General features: G+C 52.1%; 2 protein-coding genes across 6 annotated transcripts; one reads left to right on the forward strand and one right to left on the reverse strand.

Moving 5' to 3' along the window:
• Positions 1–537: 537 nt before the first annotated feature.
• On the forward strand, positions 538–7,754 carry SIMC1 (SUMO interacting motifs containing 1). Of its 5 annotated transcripts, none has more exons than XM_076349928.1 (10): positions 538–611; positions 1,168–1,941; positions 2,145–2,365; positions 3,140–3,209; positions 3,650–3,795; positions 4,249–4,428; positions 4,893–5,021; positions 6,003–6,159; positions 6,241–6,325; positions 7,294–7,754. In XM_076349928.1, the coding sequence occupies exons 1-10, from the start codon at positions 600–602 to the stop codon at positions 7,512–7,514; spliced, it is 1,995 nt and encodes a 664-aa protein (XP_076206043.1). In that variant the 5' UTR covers positions 538–599; the 3' UTR covers positions 7,515–7,754. The 5 variants fall into 5 exon arrangements, with proteins under 5 accessions (XP_076206043.1, XP_076206044.1, XP_076206045.1 ...); XM_076349929.1 differs by having other exon boundaries at positions 2,148–2,365; XM_076349930.1 differs by having other exon boundaries at positions 1,189–1,941.
• A 1,834-nt stretch (positions 7,755–9,588) lies between these two features.
• Positions 9,589–17,321, reverse strand: KIAA1191 (KIAA1191 ortholog). Its single transcript, XM_076349987.1, has 7 exons — positions 17,257–17,321; positions 16,981–17,171; positions 15,502–15,628; positions 13,662–13,786; positions 12,339–12,445; positions 11,886–12,022; positions 9,589–11,418 (listed from the first exon to the last, which is right to left on the reverse strand). The coding sequence occupies exons 1-7, from the start codon at positions 17,282–17,284 to the stop codon at positions 11,210–11,212; spliced, it is 924 nt and encodes a 307-aa protein (XP_076206102.1). The 5' UTR covers positions 17,285–17,321; the 3' UTR covers positions 9,589–11,209.
• Between the last annotated feature and the right edge of the window lie 1,565 nt (positions 17,322–18,886).

Below are 18,886 nucleotides of genomic sequence, written 5' to 3' on the forward strand. Positions count from 1 at the left end.
CGCGGACGGGGGGATGATGAGCTGGTGCAGCGGCGGTTCAGGGCACAAGGCCGTCGGCAAGGCACAGCCCTGGGCAGGGGGGAACAGTCTGTCCACCCCCGCACCGGGTGCAGTTGGCTTCGGTTCCGATGCACCTTTCAAATGCCGGCAGTTCCGCGGCGTCCGGTGCGGCAGGGCTGGCTGGAGTCGGGGCAGCCTCCGGCCCTCCTCGGCTCCACCAGCTTCCCGGAGCATGCGAGGCCTGCTGGGTTTTGCCACCTCCCCAGGCTACATGCGGCCCCTCCTTGGGAAAAGCAGCAGGTTCTGAGTCAGGGGAAAAAAATGGATTTAAATTGTCCGCAAAATGTGTTCCTGCTTTGAGTCGCTGAGGGGTTTTTTTTTCCAAGAGCAAACAGGCTCTGACCCCTCCCGGGCACGTCGAGATCCTGAGAAGTGCCGTGTCCTGCCTGCCGGTGGTGCAGACACAGCTGCCTTCCCCTGCCTGCTCCTGCTGCCCCTCGGACAGGCGCGTCCTTGGAGCTCTGGGTGCTGCATCACCCGGCGAGTCCTGGATGGGAGTCCCCAAAGTCTCGGGGCTGCTGTAGCTCTGGCTTGGTGCCATGGATGTGAAGGTAGCTCTGTTCCCCACCGCTCGTGTCCATGTAGCGGGTGAGGTCATGCTGCAGGGGGGGTGCTGAGGTTCGGATCCTGTGCTGCTCCTGCCAGCACCAGGCAGGAGCCCCTGGGGACGGGGGACAGGAGCGCTCACTGCACTCCCGTTGCCCTCCCCAGGCACCCCAGCAGGGCTGGCACTTGCCATCCTGGGAGGGAGCTGAGCAGGCAGCCAGGCCCGCTCTGGGCCAAGGCAAGAGGTGTTTGGAGCAGAGGACACAGCCGTTTGCCGTAAGGAGCCCCAGGAGGAGCCGGGGGGTTTGTCTCTGCCAGGAGCAGGGAAGAAGAGCCCGGCTCGGGCTTGGGCTCAGCCATGCTGCTGGGGCGGGACGACACTAGAGCTCGGGGCTGCTACCCCACAGGCTGCCCCATCCCCTTGGCCGGGGGTCTTGCCCCTCGTCCTGGGCTGGTGCCAATGAGCCCCTTTTTCCCCTTGGGCTGGGGCAACAGTGCCACCATAGCAGAGGTCCCTGGCAGGAGAGAACCAAGGCACCCAGGTGCCACCGTCACTGACAGCGCTGGCCCCTGTCCCCACAGATCATCGATCTGACCTGCGAGGACACGAGCACAGACCCGGCGCCGTGGAGCAGCCTCACCATCATCGACCTGACAGAGGACACATGCAGCCCTCTCTGCAGCCCTCCCCATGCCACCGGCTGGGCTGACCAGGACCCCAGGCAGGCGTCTGCTGCCCCGGCAGCACACACATCCCATCCCCAGCTCTGCTCCACCACAACGCAAGAAACAGAGGCGACGGCGGGGCCGAGCCCTGCAGTACCCTGGCATGGCACTCCCGCAGAGCCCAGTGCCACCACGGACACAGCAGAAAGTGCGGAGAACTGGAGTTGCTTCTCTCCCACCTCCAGCCGCCACGGCTCCTCCTGCAGCCCAGAGCAGAACTGCAGCACCACCACTGTTAATAGTGACTTGGGCTCCCTGGCCAGCATGCAGCTGGACTCGGACCTGCTGTCCCTGTCCCCCTCCAGCCTGGACAGCAGCAGCAGCTGGAGAGCCGGTGGCCCAGAGGAAGAGACTCCCCACCTCTGCCAGCAAAGGGAGCTGCCACTGAGGCTGAGCCCTGCCCCAGCCATCCCCACAACCCCAGGGAAGGCCCAAGGGCCTTTGCTGGAAGCAGGTGACTTACCACCACATGAAGCAATCCAGCAAGTGGCCCCAGCCAGGACCAAGGCTGACAGCAAGGCCTGGCTGAACAAACTGCACTATTTCAGAAGGAGCGGAGTCCAGCACCTCTTCCTCCAAGGCATAGCACCCAACAGGGAAACACAGCAGGTAAACAGGGTTCAGAGCAGCCCCTGCAGTAGAGGATGGAGCAGGGGCAGCCCCTGCTTCGCTTCCCCTTTCGGGGGAGGCTTTGCCAGGCAGTTGGGATCTCTGGTTACTGCAGTTCCCTTCACGGTGGGCCCCACATCACAGCTGGGTTCCTTTGTGTTGGGGGGAGCCAGTTTTCACTCATTGCCTTGCCTTGCACGCAGCAGAAACCTGAGCTCATCCCCAGCGGGAAGCTGAGCATGGTGCGCACCACCATGGAGGAGAACTTTCTGGAGGGCACGTTGCATTTCCTGAGCGAGTTCGTCTCCCACCAGCACTGTCCCCCCAAAGAAATCATCTCCCACCTGATCAGACAGATCCTGTTGAACCCCCACCAAGGGGAGATCCTGAAGGACACCTACATGCTGCTGATGAAGATCCAAATGTAGGTGTTCCCTTTGCCATGGTGCCCTGGGGCTGGCTAGGTGCTCCCGGGGGCCTGGCCAGCATAAAGGTTATTCTCTGTAGTCCTCACCCACAGAACAGGGAGCAATTTCCCCCGTAATCCAGGATGATCCTCCTGTCCCTACCGCCTGTTATCAGCACAGGCACACCCTGGGCTGTCTGTGGGTCGGTCAGGACCATTGCTGGGCCAGACAGCAGCCACTAAACCCCCAAGTGAATGGAGGATGGGGGCGTGAGAGAGGCAGGGGATGCTGAGACAAGAGGGAAAGCAGTTCCAACTATATCATGGGCGTCCTTTAATCATTTAGTAGCAAGCCCACACAGTGCAGGGACAGCCTGTGACACCAGGGAGCCCTCTAGGACAGAGGAGTGTTTGCCTTGCTCCTGAAGAGCAGATCTCATTCTTCACTGCTGTGACATGGCAGAAACGCCTTCCCTGGGCTGCAGTGGGGGCCATGGGCTGGAGATGACTGGAGCAGTTCCCCCGCTGCCGTCAGGATTCTCACAGAGAGTCACAATGTTTTGTGAGGCCACGGGCCCAGGAGTGCCGATGCTTTCCACGGAGTACAGCCCCAGTTAGGTGCTTCCAAAAAATTAATGTGGTCAGGGGAGGAGAAAGGGAGAGGGTGAAGCTGGAGAGGAGAAAGCAGAGCAGGGCCCCGAGCAAGTGAGGCCGGGGGAGGGCCAGGGGCTGCTGTGCCTCCAGGCAGACGGTTGGGCAGTTCAGCACAAATGGACAGTGCTGTCCTTGCAGGCTCCATCCAGCCAACGCCGCCACAGTGGGATGGGACTGGATGCTGCTGAAATACGTCATGGAGGACCAGGTACTTGGCACTGCGTGTGTCACACTGGGCAGGGATAATCCAGCACGCGGTGCCTGAGGGTAAGCATTGCCCCAGGGCCTCATGGCCATGCTCTCCTGCAGAATGGGCCAGTCCAACATGCAGTTTTATTGCAGCAACTAAGGGCAGCAAATGCCAGTTGGGTCTCCCACTTTTATCCGCAGTGCTCCCTAAGCTGCTGCACAGCTGTAGGCAGGTTGTCTCATCTGAAGAAGACACAGCAACAGACAAAGCCTCTGTGGGCCACAGCCCTAATGCAATGGTAGTGCAGGTCCAGCGAAGCCCCCGGGGCATTGCCTGAGCCAGGCAGCCCCTCCTGGAGCTATGTCATGTACATCAGCCCATTCCTGAGACAGCCAAATTCCCTGGTGCTCCTCACCCTGTGGCTCCGCTAGGCTCATACCATCTCCATCTGCCCTCAGGAGAAGCCCCCTGGCCGTCTCCTCTTCCTGCAGTACGTGGTGCAGACCCTGGAGGACGACTTCCAGCAGAACCTGAGGTTGCGCCTGCTGCAGAAGTCGATCGCCAAGAAAGTGCTTTCGTGTGACATGTGCTTCAACAATGTCAAGTAAGGGACACCTCCTCCTCCCTTATTCTCTAACCAGATGCTGAGAGGCAGGGGCTCAGGGAACGCTTGTCAAGACTCCAGGTCAGTCTTTCAGACTTTCCAGGAAACAAGCTTAGGAGTCGGAGGGAAGTGTAGGACCCAAGTGTAAAGAACAGGAGCAGGTTTACAAAAGCAAACCACCAGAGATGATGTAAGGCATTTCCCACTGCAACCTAGCGGGCTTTTCCTAGGAATGAGGTCAGATTTGCATTGCTCCAGACAGGACTGAGAAGGAGGCAGTCCTGTTGACAAGCGTATAAATCTGCTGCTCAACAGAGCTACTCCCTAGCCTGTCCAAGTGGGTGGGATGTACTCTTCACCCTCGGGATCTTTCCTTGAGCTCCAAGTGGATCTAGAGGTCAGAATGCAGCAAAACCAGGCCTGTCCCCACTAACGTTCCTGTTTCTGTCCCAGGGAGGTGGTCGAATGGTTGGTCGCAGCAGTTACAGGACTGGGGTTCTCCCAGCCTCAGGAGCAGCCGCAAGAGATTACACCCTCTTCAGCAGAAGCAAGGGCCAAACACAGCTCATCTGCACCATGGCTGGTCAGCACTGACCAGGCAGAGGTGGCTCCACCAGCTTTCTTCGCCCAGAAGTAAGCCCCAGAAGTCCTGACTCCCTGCTGGCAGTATCATGGGGCCCAAGTCAGGGAGAAGCCAGAGTCTCTCCCTGTCAGGTCAGGGAAGCCAGGCTGTACCTGAAGTTCTCCTTTGGGGTAGACATATACTTGGTGAGCAAGAGACTTCCTCACCTGGTAGGAAACTGGCTCAGTGAGCGTCCTCCTCTTACATGTAGCATAAGGCTGGAGCTCTTGGCGCACAGCCCAGGCTGCCCCGTCCTGTTCCACCAAGTACAGCCACTGAGACCTCCCATCTGGGGATTAGCTCTGCTTCCGAGAGCATCAGATTCAAAAGCCATGAAGAGACATCAAATCTAGCCTGCTACGTTCCCTTATGTCCCTCCCTGCAAGGCATGAGGCTGAACTAGGTGCCATCCCCACTGCTTTACTTTGCAAGCCGAGGGGTAGCGTCTCTAGTGTTGACTGCCTCTCTAACCTAGGGTGATGCTCCTGCTCCAGCGGATGTTGTCCATCGCAGTGGAAGTGGACAAATCTCCCAACTGCAGCTCCTGTAAGATCGCAGATGTGATATTCCCATTTATACTGAATATTCCCCTGAGGAGCCAAAGGTGAGACAAATATGTGCAAGGCAGCATCTGCCTGTGTGAGCAATAGTCTTATTCCCAATTTACATCCAAGTCTGGATGCATAAAGTACCACAGGGTATAGAAAGACAGGCTCATTTATGACCCAGCCAGCAAACACATGGCTGTTGGACTGACAGATGCCACGGAGATAGAACATCACCACATGAATGCATCTCCCCAGCTCATGTGTTGCTGAGAAAAGTTGATTCTCCCACTTGTTAAAGTTGCAGGACCTTAAAACTGTAAAGAGGGTCTGAAAAGCAGCAGTCTGCATCAGCATGGTCAAGTACTGGCAAACACATCAGTGATTCCCAGGGACACCTGAGAAGCTCATCAGAAATATGATGCAGTTCTTGCAGCTTTGCCTTGACATGCCTTTGTTTGCTTCTCTAAGAAATGCAGTATTTGAAGCCAAAGCACAAGGGCCTGACTGGCTCTAGCGTAGACATGAGACAACTAGAGCCACAGACATTTGAAACGCACGTTTGCCAGCCCCAGCAGGCAGCCCTTTCGGACCCTTTTAGCAGAACTGTCTCTGAGCACACATCGGGTCTAATCAAGCCAAACTGACTCTAACCAAGCTATCGCTCCACCCAGGACAGATCTAGATCCAGCTGGCCACTGACCCCACTTCACACTTGCTTGGCTGTGCTCCCTGCACGTCAGCAGGAATGGGTAACTTCCGCACAGGCTGCTGGGCAGGGTGAAGTGAAGCAGATAAGCGTGCTTCACAGACCGTATCAACCTCGAGTTGCCACAGGTCAGACCTAAGGATGTAAACATGTCCATGGCTGAGCTGCATAACGAAGGTCTCTCTATCGCATCTGGTGGTTTTCCTTCCACTGCACTGCTGGGCAGCCCCTGCACCAGATCAGCACCAGCGGGACACCAGGAACATGCTACAGCAGTTGTCCCTGGCCAGGCTGTGCTGTCTCCCCCAGAGTAAATCCCTTTGTCTTCCAGGGAAGCTTTCTTAAACACTATGGAGAGCCAGCTCCTGCGCTGCAAACTGCTAGAGCTGTTGTTCCAGCATAGTTGTGACGTGCCCACGACCTTGCCCTTGTCTCTGGCCAAGATCCTGTATTTCCTGAGCCACTCCTCTGTGCTGCTGCAATACCAGGTATCCAGTCCAACCTCTGCTTTGCCTTGTTTTCTCCTAAGAAAACCTCTTCTAATAACCAAATACTGTCTCCTGTCATAGGATGAAACAGCAACATGGCAAAGATGGGATGAGATGCTGCAGTACTTGAGTTTGCTGCTGCTGAGTTACCAAAATGTAATACTGGGTAAGCAGCCTGTTCTGGCCTTAATAAACATGATCTCATCAAGAGGCTGCAGTAGAACAGCCAAAGTACCCTTCCTCCTCTCTTCTCATCACTCGAACTCATGGCCACTGAGTCTTAGAAAGATAATGTGCCTCCATCCATGCTAGTAACTATTCCCAGCAGTCAGAGCAAAGAAGTGATGTTGCATCAAGCAGAGCATTCAACCTGCTTTGCCAAGTTTAGCCCCTAAGAAATAGCCTACTTCCTAAAGGATCAATCCCAGCACTGAGAAGTACACAAGGGGGTGCTTTGTACCCACTGTTGTCTAATTTGTGCACAGAGTGGGTGGAAGAATAGGGTGGTTTAGGAGGAAAAGCAGAAGTCAAAGGGATGGTAAAGCCAGGACACACTCAGCACTTAGCATTGGGCAGGGAGCACCACCCACAGTAGCCATGGAAGGAGCAGTATTTCTGACCCCAGGAGAGCGGCAGTCACAAAACACTCCCTAAAACTCCCTAAAGTCATTTTACCAGAAAATTCCTAAAGACTCTTCCCAAATTCAGCTGCTTTAGCACAGGGTTAAGGCTCTCATAGAGGAATGCAGAGGAACCCACCATCACATATGCATAGAGTCTCATTCTCCCTGAAGCCCTAGACGATCACTGTTGTTAAACTCTTTGGAGACTCTCCTTTGCAGCTGGACAGCTGTCCAGTCTGCCGCTAGCACAGGAGTAAAGGATGCTACAAGCCCTGCCCCCTCCCCGTTTCTTGGGCTCTCTCTACATGCAGACTGAGCTCCAGGAGGGGACGGTACCTTCTTCCACCAGGCTAGTCTTGTGCAAAAGCATCAAGGATAACCATGAGAGGATCAGCACGGTTCCCAACCACTCCTCTCCGCAGCGTTGCCTGTGGCACGCTGCAATCTGTCCCTGAACAGGTCAGGCAGCCCACTGTGTGTTGCCTCTCCCCACCAGCATTTCCTCTTGCAGAGCACTTACGGAGCTCACTCAGTGACCGGATGGACTTGATCATTCAGAAAGCCAAGCCCAAGCCCCAGGACGGCGATGACATCAGCCATCTGGACATTCAACTGAAGATAGAGGACTTCATCAGCCGAATGCAGCAGGTCCTGGGGCAGCCTTTTCCCCTGCAGATCATGGAGAAATTGTGCATGCTTCGGGAGTTGTTCCTCATTGTCGCTGCTACCTGATGGAGACAACCACTGCGGCAGGGGGCACAAAGAGCTTCACGTTTCCTCTATAAAACCCCATCAAAACCCTCATCTCATGCTGCAGTCTCAAGTGCCGTACGTCATGTGGGTTTGTTTATACGTTTCTTTGGAAAAATGTCTGGTTTTACATGGTCTCAGAATTTCCTTTCAAACTTGCCTCATCCTACAGTTTTACAAGGCACTTTGTACACTTTAAAAAAATAAATTATTTTCATATTTGCTGAGACTCTTCCATCTTGGTGCCAGCCCTGCCCAAAGGAAGTGCAGAGCTGTCAGCTGTACCTTGGGGTAGCATTAAACTAATACAGCCATAAACTCTGACAATACTTTGCACAGCAAGCAAAATGCCAAAATACCTGTTTAATATTTAGGAAAAGGTGATAATATTTAAGAAAAAAAGCAGGTGTTGGCTGCAGTGACAGCATTCACAGTGCAGAGATCCCCAAGGCATGCTGGTCAGTCCTCAGGAGAGGAACATTTCTGTTCCAAATCAAATACATCGACATGACTTTGCCCAAGGTGATTAGCATGTCAAGAGGGAGGACTGGATAGCAGCATCAGCTGAAAATGCTGCGCCTCTTCCAGAGTGCACTGAAGTGTCTGCAGTGCAGGCAAGCATGCGTGTTACAACGAAGACAAATACTCAATTCAAATACACTCCCATCAACTCAAATCACAGCTGAGGTCAGAGAGCAATTAGGCATTTCTATAGAAGCTCTCCTCAGACAGTTCAGAAGCAACAGAGGTTGGGAGTGAAAGAAAGATTTCTGTAGCTGCCCACCACCCCTTTATCTGCCCCTGTGGTAGGTGACCCTTGGGGCAGGGTCCTAATGAGACCAGAGCCTAGGAGCATAGGGCAGCACAGTCACGGCCAGGAATGACTACTGTCCTGATGTCAGTGCCGCACACACTGAAGACCTGGTGCTTGCTGCACAGCAAGGCCTCATCCAGAAGCCTGGCTTCGGTTAGCCCAGAACCGTTTGGAAGGGTCTGACCTAGGGCTCACAGGTTTTCTTTAGGAAGCCTCTTCCCAACTGCCAGATGCAGAACAAACCACTCATCTGCGTGACATTGCCCCTCTAAGCCAGGGATAAGCCATCCAGGGAAAAGTGAAGAAGTCTGTTTTGGGAGTAGTAGCCAGAAGCATTCCCAGCAGCGCAAACTCCAAGTGCTCCCTGCCCTAGAAAGCTGCTCTTCCTGCACGGTGTGCTCATTCAGGTGTATTTTCCAGTTGGGTCCTTTTAACTGGATTAGACTTGTATCACCAGACTAGAAAAGAAGCCACATTCCAGCAAGAGGTCCATAGTTATGGATGTTAGTTTCTGATATGTTGGTCATATCCCCAAAAATTATGTTGGCATAAAATATGGAAAGTAGAATATCAGACCAAGAGGCCACACTTTAACCCCAGCCTTTCCAAACTAAACTGAGATTAGCCTGTGTAACCAAGACCTGCAGCAGCCGCCTGTACCAGAGTACCTGAGTGCTTCAGCACTTATTTCACCACTTCTAGTTCTGCTAACGCTCTAGGAGCACAGGAGACACCAGTGTTCAGCTCAGACATACCCAGCCCAGGAGAACTGTGTGCTCTATCAGCAGTACTTTGGCAGCTACAAATGCTACAACAGCACTCAAACCAGAACTTTTCAGAGGAAGGCAAAGCAGAGACCACCATACCACTGGGAGCTGGGCACCTCTAGGCAAATACCAGCCTGGCTCCCACCTGTGCCCACCTCCACACTACAGGTGCAAAAACAGCACACAAGCTGCAACAGAAGCAATCTCGGGAACATGAAGAATCACCATTTGAATAGCTTGGGAAAACACAAAGATTTCATGTTTAGTTTCATCTGCACAAGCCCTAACACAGGACTGAGCCTGGCTTTAAACCGAGTCTCCCTGTCAAAAGGGAGTTTTACAGAGCAAACATTTTACCCTGGTGCAAGGGCTGCCAGAGCCTTATTAGGCAGAACCTTGACCCCACACTCACTGGACAGCCCCACATTTCTTCCACAGATGCTTTGCCAGCGCTAACACACACCGAGGGTGGACCTCCATTCACAAGGTTTTTATTTTCTTATAACAAAAAAAATCATACACATTAGAGACATGAATACAGACAACAAATAAATTAATGTCAAATGAGAGACTGCTAAGGTGCAAATGAGTGGTGACAGTGAAAACTGCTTGGTTGGGTGGGAGACTTTCAACACAACACATCATTGGCAGTGCTGTTGAAGCTTGAAGAAGCAGAGCCACAAAACATGCTTCTTCAGAGGGGACAGCAGCTAGCCCAGTGAGCCAACCCTGCCTCGCCCTCTGGGAGAAATGTTTGATTTAAGAAGGCAGAAACCTCAGAGCTCGACGGTTACCAGCTGTTAAGTAACCTCTGTATAATGTCTTGGCAACAGACAAGCTTCCATATCAGATGCAAGGCTGCTGCTGCCACCTCGCCACTGCAGAAAGCCTGCTGCTGGCTGAGGGAGCTCTGCAACACAATCGTGAGATGGAGAGAGAGGAGACCTTTTTGCCACAGGACAGGTGAAGATTACAGAGCAATGCTGCCTATAATGCCTAAGGGATTAGATGGTAGCCAGGAGTTCCTTCCACTTTTCATGAAAGCAAGTGTTAGCTGTTCCAAATAATTGGTTCTGACTAGGCCAAAAATTACATTAGCTGTACTGTAGCAGGGAGGAATGTTTATCCTTGATCTGCCCTCAGTCCTCCCCCAGCCCTGCAAAATGCATTTAATGCTGATGAAAAAAACCTATTTGAGAAGTGCCCCTGGTGTCTAATACACTTCTACACAATTCATACAAGATGCTAGAAAAAAAAAATCAAACAGATCAAGCAGCACCCAGCATGCCAGAACATCTGTAAATCTGTTGTCTAGGAGAAGGCAGGACAGTGTTTTGCAGAGAGAGAGTAGGATTACTTGGTCCAAGCCACACCAGCTCTGGTCATTTCTACCTTTTTGGAGGAACATGAAGAGTTGGAAGAGAAGCAACTCTTCCTTGTTACTGCCAAGCCCCATTAGAGTCTGCTCCCTGCCTTTCTAAGAGCATCTCAGAATGGTCACTGCTCCACTTCTCCTTTAAAAATCCAAAACCAAAGAAGTACTAGGTGTTGAACTATAAGGTCACACTGGATAGTAAGGGAGTGCCACATTTAAAACTGACCCACCACATTCCCAGAGCAACTTCCTTCTGGCAGTTAATGGTCCAGTTTTTAGTCCTTGCTTGTTTTCATCATTTTCTGCTGGTGTTCTATATACGCCAGACAGAACCACGGTCCTCCTGAGGGTACTTCAGCACTGAGCAGTACAAGACAATCAGACTACGGGTAGACAAGCCAGCCTGCTTGCACACCACACGCAGTCCGGTCCCACAAAACATGGTTCAAGGTTTTACTGTGGTGTAGTGTACTGGGAAACACATCTAGTGCAGCCTAGCAGACCGAACTGGTGCAATACAGCAGACAGGATGGTTTACATTGGTTTAGTACTAGCACAGGAGTTTTTCCAAGACTGGCTTTAGGAGGACAGTCACAACTGTTTCCTTTTCTGAGATGAAGAGCTGGAAGGGAGACTTTCCTATTTCACTGCAGCACAATGGGACAGGGAAGCAGAGCCTAAGACACCCTGTAGCCTGCTAAAGACACCAGAAGCGTTCTTCCTAGAACCCGGTGGGAGTGAGCACATTCAGATCCCGAGGTTTGATATTATGGGAACGTGGAGATTGTTTCCTCCCTTCTGTGACTGGAATGTCCATTTTGGGTGGCTTGAAGGTGACTGGATCCTCTGGCATCCTAGTAGCCTGAGCACGCATCAGCTCCATTGGGGATGGCTTCTGGGCACCTTTATAGGACTGGATGGTAAATCCTCCTGATGAAAAAAAAAAAATCACAGCAAGTAAGAGCTAGGAAAACTAGCCAAGTCCTTTTTCCACTGCTGCCAGGAGTAAGCAGTGTCACTGATGCCTGACACTGCAGAAAGCCTATGCGAGACCCAGCAGCTTCATGTCATCTAAAGCCTATTCCACATCAGTGGCTGGCACTTCCAGTTCTGGTTCCACCAGACAGCAGAGAAAGCAGAGTAAAAAGCTGTCGCCTTCACACCCTGCCCTTCCACTGCAGCTCAGTACAAGTTATTTCTACTTTTAGATCTTTAACATAGGTTTTACCTAACTGCTTTTTATTTAGGCACAGAAATGATGTGAGTAGCACACATTCACAAGGTGGTCCTAGAAAGTAACAAGGCAAGCAGGATAAGGCTCCAGAAATAGCTAGCAAGTTTGTTGTGTGACAGGTCTCCCCTAGTTCTTGCAGGGCAGGGGATTTTAGAGGACATACCTGGATCATTGGTGGATTTCTGGATGGCTTTGGGTCCAAAAAAGCTCCATCTTTCAGATGGCAATTTGTCCCCAGCAGCTTCCATGGCAAAGTCTGGGCCAGTGATAGAAGTAGAGGATCCCTGACTAAACCAACCCCTAGGGAAAAATCATTGATATGTATAAAACATGAAAATAAATACTTCAAGCAGCCCCACTGTGCCAGGAACTTTACATGTAGTTACCAGGGGCAATTTAAACAATCTTAATAGGTTTGTTACCACCCAGGATAAAGATATGTATGCTCAAGTTCCACAAGCTTTCAACATTTGGATCTATCCAACAAAAATGCACAGCAGGCTCTGAATTTCACCCCTTAGACAGTCCCTCACTGGATAAGGTTATTTGTAGCAGCTCCCACCTCAGCAGCCTGTAGGAAACCAAAGGAGTTAGTGGTCTATCAGGAACAGAGTACCTGTTTTTATGCTTGGGAGAGGAGTGGGGAGTGCTGCTTGGAGTGGACTGAGCAGAAGAAGTCTGTTTGTCATCTTTTGTCATCTCTCCACTCTGCATTTTTAGCTTCTGTTAGGAGAGGCAAGAGAAACACAGAAGCAACAGAGCTTAAATACAAGACATTAGGAACCACCAGTTTTATTATAAACAATTGTCCAGTTTTGACATCACAGGTGATAAAGGATTTAAGTGTCACTTCACCTAAAGCTAAACGCAGTATTACAATACTTGCACACAGCTCGCTCTGCAATTCAGAGTCACTACCCAACAGTAATGCACTGCTTCAACACCAGCATTCATAGGGACATTGCAGATGTAGCAGAGCTAGCTTACACATCAGTTCAGCTACCCGGTAACAAGTCTAAATGCCACAGCAACCATTTGTCTGCAGCACTTGTCAGAGCAACAAAGTTTTCAGTCCCACAAGTTCTCTAATGAAGGTGAGACCAGACCTCATACAGAAAGTACAAGGTCTAGGAGTGCTAGACCCTGAGAAGTAATCCACATACAACAGGATGGAAACACTGCTCTAGAACACTGAGATGAACTGTATTTGAAGAGTACACCTGGTCATAAAGCAAACAGGAACTGGGTGTATGTGAACCAGGTTATTACAAGTCAGACAGTACAAACTGGACTTTGAAGAAGTCACTTGAAGGGCAGTTATAGTTCAACACCAGCTACACAGGCACCTTCTCAGAATGTTTCCTGTGGCTATCCAAGCCACACTAATGCAATTCACCAACACTGTTACTGAAACTTTGACCTTGTGGGAGTAATGCTTGGAGAGTTCACTATTAAACTCCAACTGCAAGATTACTGTGGGCAACTGAGCTCGTCAGAAACATGTTGATTCAAGACTTTTGTCTTTATTTCCAGTAAGAGGCAAGCCCAAGTTCATCTGCTAACTTCCACATCAGAAATGCACGGTTTACAAGTTCTCTTGGAACAAACAGTTACAACAGTCAACTGCAGGGCACCATCCAAAGGTACAGCAAGAAACTAGACTCTGTGTAGGGATGTCCCCACTTGGAAAGATGACTGTGATAGTCTGACATGACCGTGGAATGACAGATTTCAGGAAAAACTTTGTTTCAAAATTATAAAGGCTAACACTAATTTTAAAATATAAGTGGGTAACCTTTTTTACACAATGAGCTAAAAGCCTTCAGAGGAAGCAGTTTAAGGAGAGTCCTAGCAACGTGCTCCAAAAGTTATGTCACCAGATAGGTCTTAAGCTAGTGCACAACTTACACGGAGAAAGCCAATGCAAAACAAGCCTTACGTGGACTGCCTCAGCCACTCGGTGATACTTGGTCTCCTCAGTAGTGAGGCCTTTGTGGGGAGTGTAGCCAGCATCTCTCAGCCCTGCCTGCTGCTCAAAGCGCTGAATGCTCTCCTGAGTCTGCTCTGGAACGGACAAGAGCACATATTCACACAGAAATGCCACCACAAGCAGTTCTAGCAAACAAAGGCAACTTAAGCAACCGAATGCAAGACCCTTTTTTCATCATTCATACCTACATGTTGTGATGAGTTGACAGAGGCAGCAAGATGAAGCTAATGAGATATTCTGACTTTAAAACTATCCTGAGTCATAGGGCTAAGTCAAATGAGCAGTGATTTGTCCCAAATCACCAGATGTATTACAAATGCAAAACTGTAATTAAACCCATCTCACCCAAGAAGTTGCATCACTCCTAATTACAACTTCCTAAATCTAGGAGACCCCAATAAGCTGGACATTTTAAGTGGCCCTCTAGATTCAAGGGAGGTTTTTTTGCCAACAAAAAATGAAGTCTTCTGAAAGACTGCCCAGACTAGCTAATCTGACAATCACAGCCAGCGATTGTCTCATGTCAAAGAGCCAGTCTTTACCACTGGTGGTAAAGGCGGTAAGGCTCCCAGTGATTCTAGATTAGGTAAATAAGCTATTTCAGCCAAATACAGAGCCAGCATATAATACACTGATATCAGCTTCAGTTCTGAAAAATATAAGCACTTCCCCCCCACTACCAGCATAAAATGTTCACTCCCTAGTGGAACCAAGAAAAAAGTCAAAAGGAATTAGAGCACAAAAAGATTACTGGAAAACCCCAATGTCTTCTTAAACAGATAAGAATTCCCACATTAATGTTAAAGTTATTTGCAGGGACAGTGCAAATGATAGATGAGAAATCTAGAGGACCTTTGTTTATTTCCAACTTGTGACTGAATGTTCTTCCTGGGAGGTGTAGGTTGGGGCTCCTGACTTCTTACTGCACAAGAACGTTTTTAGGCCATCATTGTTTTTCCTAGATTAGCATTTTATCATTAGACTAGAACAGGAGCTGCTTTCCAGAAGAAAGTTCATATTCCTGGATTTTATTTTGTGATGTGTTGGTTATTTTTGAGCCAAGACTGAAATAAGTGCAGATGTATAGCTATTTCAAAATGCTGGTCTGAAAATCTAGAAGTCTTTGGAAGCACTGCTTGGAGGAAAAGGTGAAGCTCTGATCCCAGCTGCTAAAAGAAGAGGCAGCAGGGAGAGATTAACACATGATTAATTCCTCTTGTCACAAACAGGCATGTCTTCTCTGCAAGCATAACTGACCCAATTTGATTTTAAAGCATTATGATTTATGAGGTTCGTTTTTTTTAAAGTAAGCATTACTGTTAGTAAGACAGCTGCTGCTGCTATTAACTAACATAAATGCCAGCAAGTGCTCCATTAGCACAGTACATCAGCTCTCCACACCACTTTGGTTAATTTTAGAGCTTTACCTGCCATTCAGAAATAGCAAGTTAATAAGCAAACAGAGTAGCAGCAGCAGCCGCCTCTGCACTCCAGCAACAAGGTGGCATGGACTGCAGCGTCCTATCAGCAGATAACATACCCTGCACTCCTCCCTCATCACCCACCTCCAGCACCTGGAAACAGAGGCAGTAAGTGTGGCCTATTCCCTAGTTCCTTGCTTCCTTCTAGAAGCATCCTCCAAAAAAACTCATACAGCTCAAGAGCAGAGTCAGTCTGAACCCACAAGCTGTCCAGGAACTCTGGTAGTTACCTTGAGGCATTACCAAGCCGGAGCACACTCATGTGCCCGCACCCCATTAGCCACCACATTAGAGGTGAGAGTTCTTACTTGTAATGAGAGAGTTCATGATGATGTGAGTGGCCTTGGCCTTCACCACAGGTACCTTGTTCACACTTTCAGTGGATGATGAAGGAGTTATAACGGGTGCATTCATGTTAGCATCCCCTTCCTCAACCTGTGGGGAAGAAGCAGGGTACAGTTTGAGAAAGTATCTCAGCACCTTGCCAGGACATATCTCTAGCTACTCAATGAGACACAAAGTCAAGCTGCTCTAGCAGCTAGCCTTCATGCCACAGAAGAAACCCGTACACTGTTCTCACTACAGCCCAGGAATGTTTAGAGCTTGAACCTTATAATTCTTAGCAACAAGCAAGCAACTTGCATCCAACATCTGAAAACCTACCAAGCTCAGAGCCAACAAGTTGTTAGTCTAAGTACAAGAAGGTCAACAGGAAGGAAACCAGAACATATCTACTTCCATTCTCGTAACTGCAAATTGGACTTCAAGGTCAACTGGGCAAGAGCACCCCTCCACAGACAGCTCAGATACAGAATGGCAGTCACACAGATTAGAGGCTGGTATTTAGATCTTGTTTTCCTCCTCATTCCTTATATCAGTTTCTTGCTCAGTGTATCTAGCAGTCATAGTTCTACCACTGATCACGCGACGCTAGCAACAAAGAACCAGACAATGAATGCTAGAAAACAAGAAATCTTGTGAAACACAGACTTCCTCCTCCTAACACAGGAGTTACTGTTCCCTGACTGGACAGTTTGCTTTTTGTGCCAAACCACAACTTTAGGTTTTCTTCCACGAGAAAGATTTTAAAACAAAACAAGGTGAAAAGTAGAGGTTAAGCTCAAAGGGATGCAGTTATTTACTTCCATTCAACAACATTTAACTTCACTTCAAACTTAGAAAACAGCCTCTAAATTTAGAAGAGCTGGTCCTGCACTCAAAGCATCCCCACAGTCGTTTCACAGAACAGTTTGGGTTGAAAGGGACCTTCAGAGACCATCTAGTCCAGCCCCCCTGCTGCAGGCAGGGACACCTTTCACTAGATCAGGTTGCTCAAAGCCTCACCCCCCCCCCCGACTTTAAACGCTTCCAGGGATGGGGCATCCACAGCTTCTCTAGCAACCTGTTCCAGCGCCTCACCACCCTCATAGTAAAGAATTTACATCCAACCTAAATCTACCCTTTTGCTCTGGTTTAATTACACCTGGTTACAGCTTGCAGCTTTTTTACCCATAAACGCCTCCCACAAGCGAGGAGACTCCCCGAACACGCCTATCTCGACCACACTTCAGTGTTCCCACAACAGGGCCAGGCAGCAAAGCCGGTCTCTTGTCCCCAGCACCGCCCGAGGGCTCCCAGGGCCCGGCGGGTCTCTGCCGCGGAGGGCAGGGGGCAGCTCGCCCGGTGCGGTGCGTCGGCCAGGCAGGAGGGCCGCCGGGGCCGGGCTGCAGCGGCACACAGGAGGCACGCCCGGGCCGCGGCCACCGCGGCGACCGGCCGGCCCCTACCTTCGAGAGCTCCTGGTACTTGCGCTCGGGGATGACCGGCTGTTTCCAGAGGACGTTGGCGCACAGGTCGGCGGGCGGCGGCGTCATGGGCGCCGTGTCCTCCAGGGCGTCGTCGTAGCTGAAGGCCCGCCGCGGCACGCCGACGGGCAGCGACATCTTGCCCGGGCGGGCCCCGCCGCCCTGCTCCAGCGCTGCGAAGAGAGAGGGCAGCGCTCAGCGCCGCCGCCCGCCCCACCGCGGCCTAGCCGGGCCGGCGGGGAGCGCGGGGGGCCTTACCGGGAGCGTCCGGCTGCCGCGAGCTCATGGCGGCGGCGCCGCGGCTCGGTTGAGGCCAGCGAGGCCCGGCGGGGGGCGGGGGGGCGGCGGGCCGGGCGGCGCCATTGCGGAGCCCGCGGGGAGCAAGCCGCCGCCGCCCCCGCGGCAGCGCTCTTATAAGCGCGCAGATCTCGCGAGATCTGGCGGCGGCGCGCGGGGCACGCTGGGAGGTGTAGTTCTGGCCGCGCGGGGGCGGGGGCAAGCGGGGGGCGGGGCCGCGCGGAGGGGGCGGGGCCGGGCCCCGCGGGGGCGCGGGGGCCTGGGGCGGCGGGGCGTGGGGCGGGGGTGGGCATCGCTGCCCGCCACACCCCGTCCCTGCCCGACCCCACCGGCGTGGGGCGTTCCTGCCAGGGCAGCGCTGCCCGACCCTGCCCGCCCCGCCACACCCGCCGCCTGCTCCTGCCCGCTCCCGTCCCCTGCCCGACCGTGCACCAGCTCTGCCAGCAAAACGTGTCGGCCCGCTGGAGCCCACCGGCAGCGCGGCTGAGGGTCTCTTGCCGCCCTGCTGCAACCGCCCTGAGGGCCGCGGGGGCCGGGCACGGTGGCTCCAGGGAAGGCCCCGCAGGCACTGCGCGGGACCTGGCCCGGGGCAGGGATGCGTTGCGCCACCGGGGGAGGATTGAGGACAAACGAGTCCCATGGGCAGCGGGTGCAACCCCTGGGTCCGTGGGCGCCTGCTGTGCTGGGTGCCGGGCTGCCAGGCAGGTGTGGGGCCTGGGAGCGGCTCACATGTTGGCGCACTGGCTGAGGAGGCCCTGCTGCCTCCCTCCCTCCCTCCCTCCCTCCCTCTCCCCATTGTCCCTTCTTCTCCCCACCATAGAATCATAGAATCATTAAGGTTGGAAAAGACCTCTAAGATCATCGAGTCCAACCGTCAACCCAACACCACCATGCCCACTAAACCATGTCCCTAAGTGCCGCATCTACACGTCTTTTAAATACCTCCAGGGATGGGGACTCCACCACTTCCCTGGGCAGCCTGTTCCAATGTTGAACCACTCTTTCAGTAAAGACATTTTTCCTCATGTCCAATCTAAACCTCCCCTGGCGCAACTTGAGGCCATCTCCTCTCGTCCTATCGCTTGTTACTTGGGAGAAGAGACCGACCCCACCTCGCTACAACCTCCTTTCAGGGAGTTGTAGAGAGCGATGAGGTCTCCCCTCAGCCTCCTTTTCTCCAGGCTAAACAACCCCAGTTCCCTCAGACGCTCCTCATAAGACTTGTTCTCCAGACCCCTCACCAACCTCGTTGCCCTTCTCTGGACACGCTCCAGCACCTCGATGTCCTTCTTGTAGTGAGGGGCCCAAAACTGAACACAGTATTCGAGGTGCGGCCTCACCAGTGCCGAGTACAGGGGCACGATCACTTCCCTACTCCTGCTGGCCACACTATTTCTGATACAGGCCAGGATGCCATTGGCCTTCTTGGCCGCCTGGGCACACTGCCGGCTCATGTTCAGCTGGCTGTCGACCAGCACCCCCAGGTCCTTTTCCACCAGGCAGCTTTCCAGCCACTCTTCCCCAAGCCTGTAGCGCTGCATGGGGTTGTTGTGGCCAAAGTGCAGGACCCGGCACTTGGCCATGTTGAACC

Source organism: Aptenodytes patagonicus, chromosome 12 (assembly GCF_965638725.1).
Source record: "Aptenodytes patagonicus chromosome 12, bAptPat1.pri.cur, whole genome shotgun sequence".
Classification (NCBI taxonomy): domain Eukaryota; kingdom Metazoa; phylum Chordata; class Aves; order Sphenisciformes; family Spheniscidae; genus Aptenodytes; species Aptenodytes patagonicus.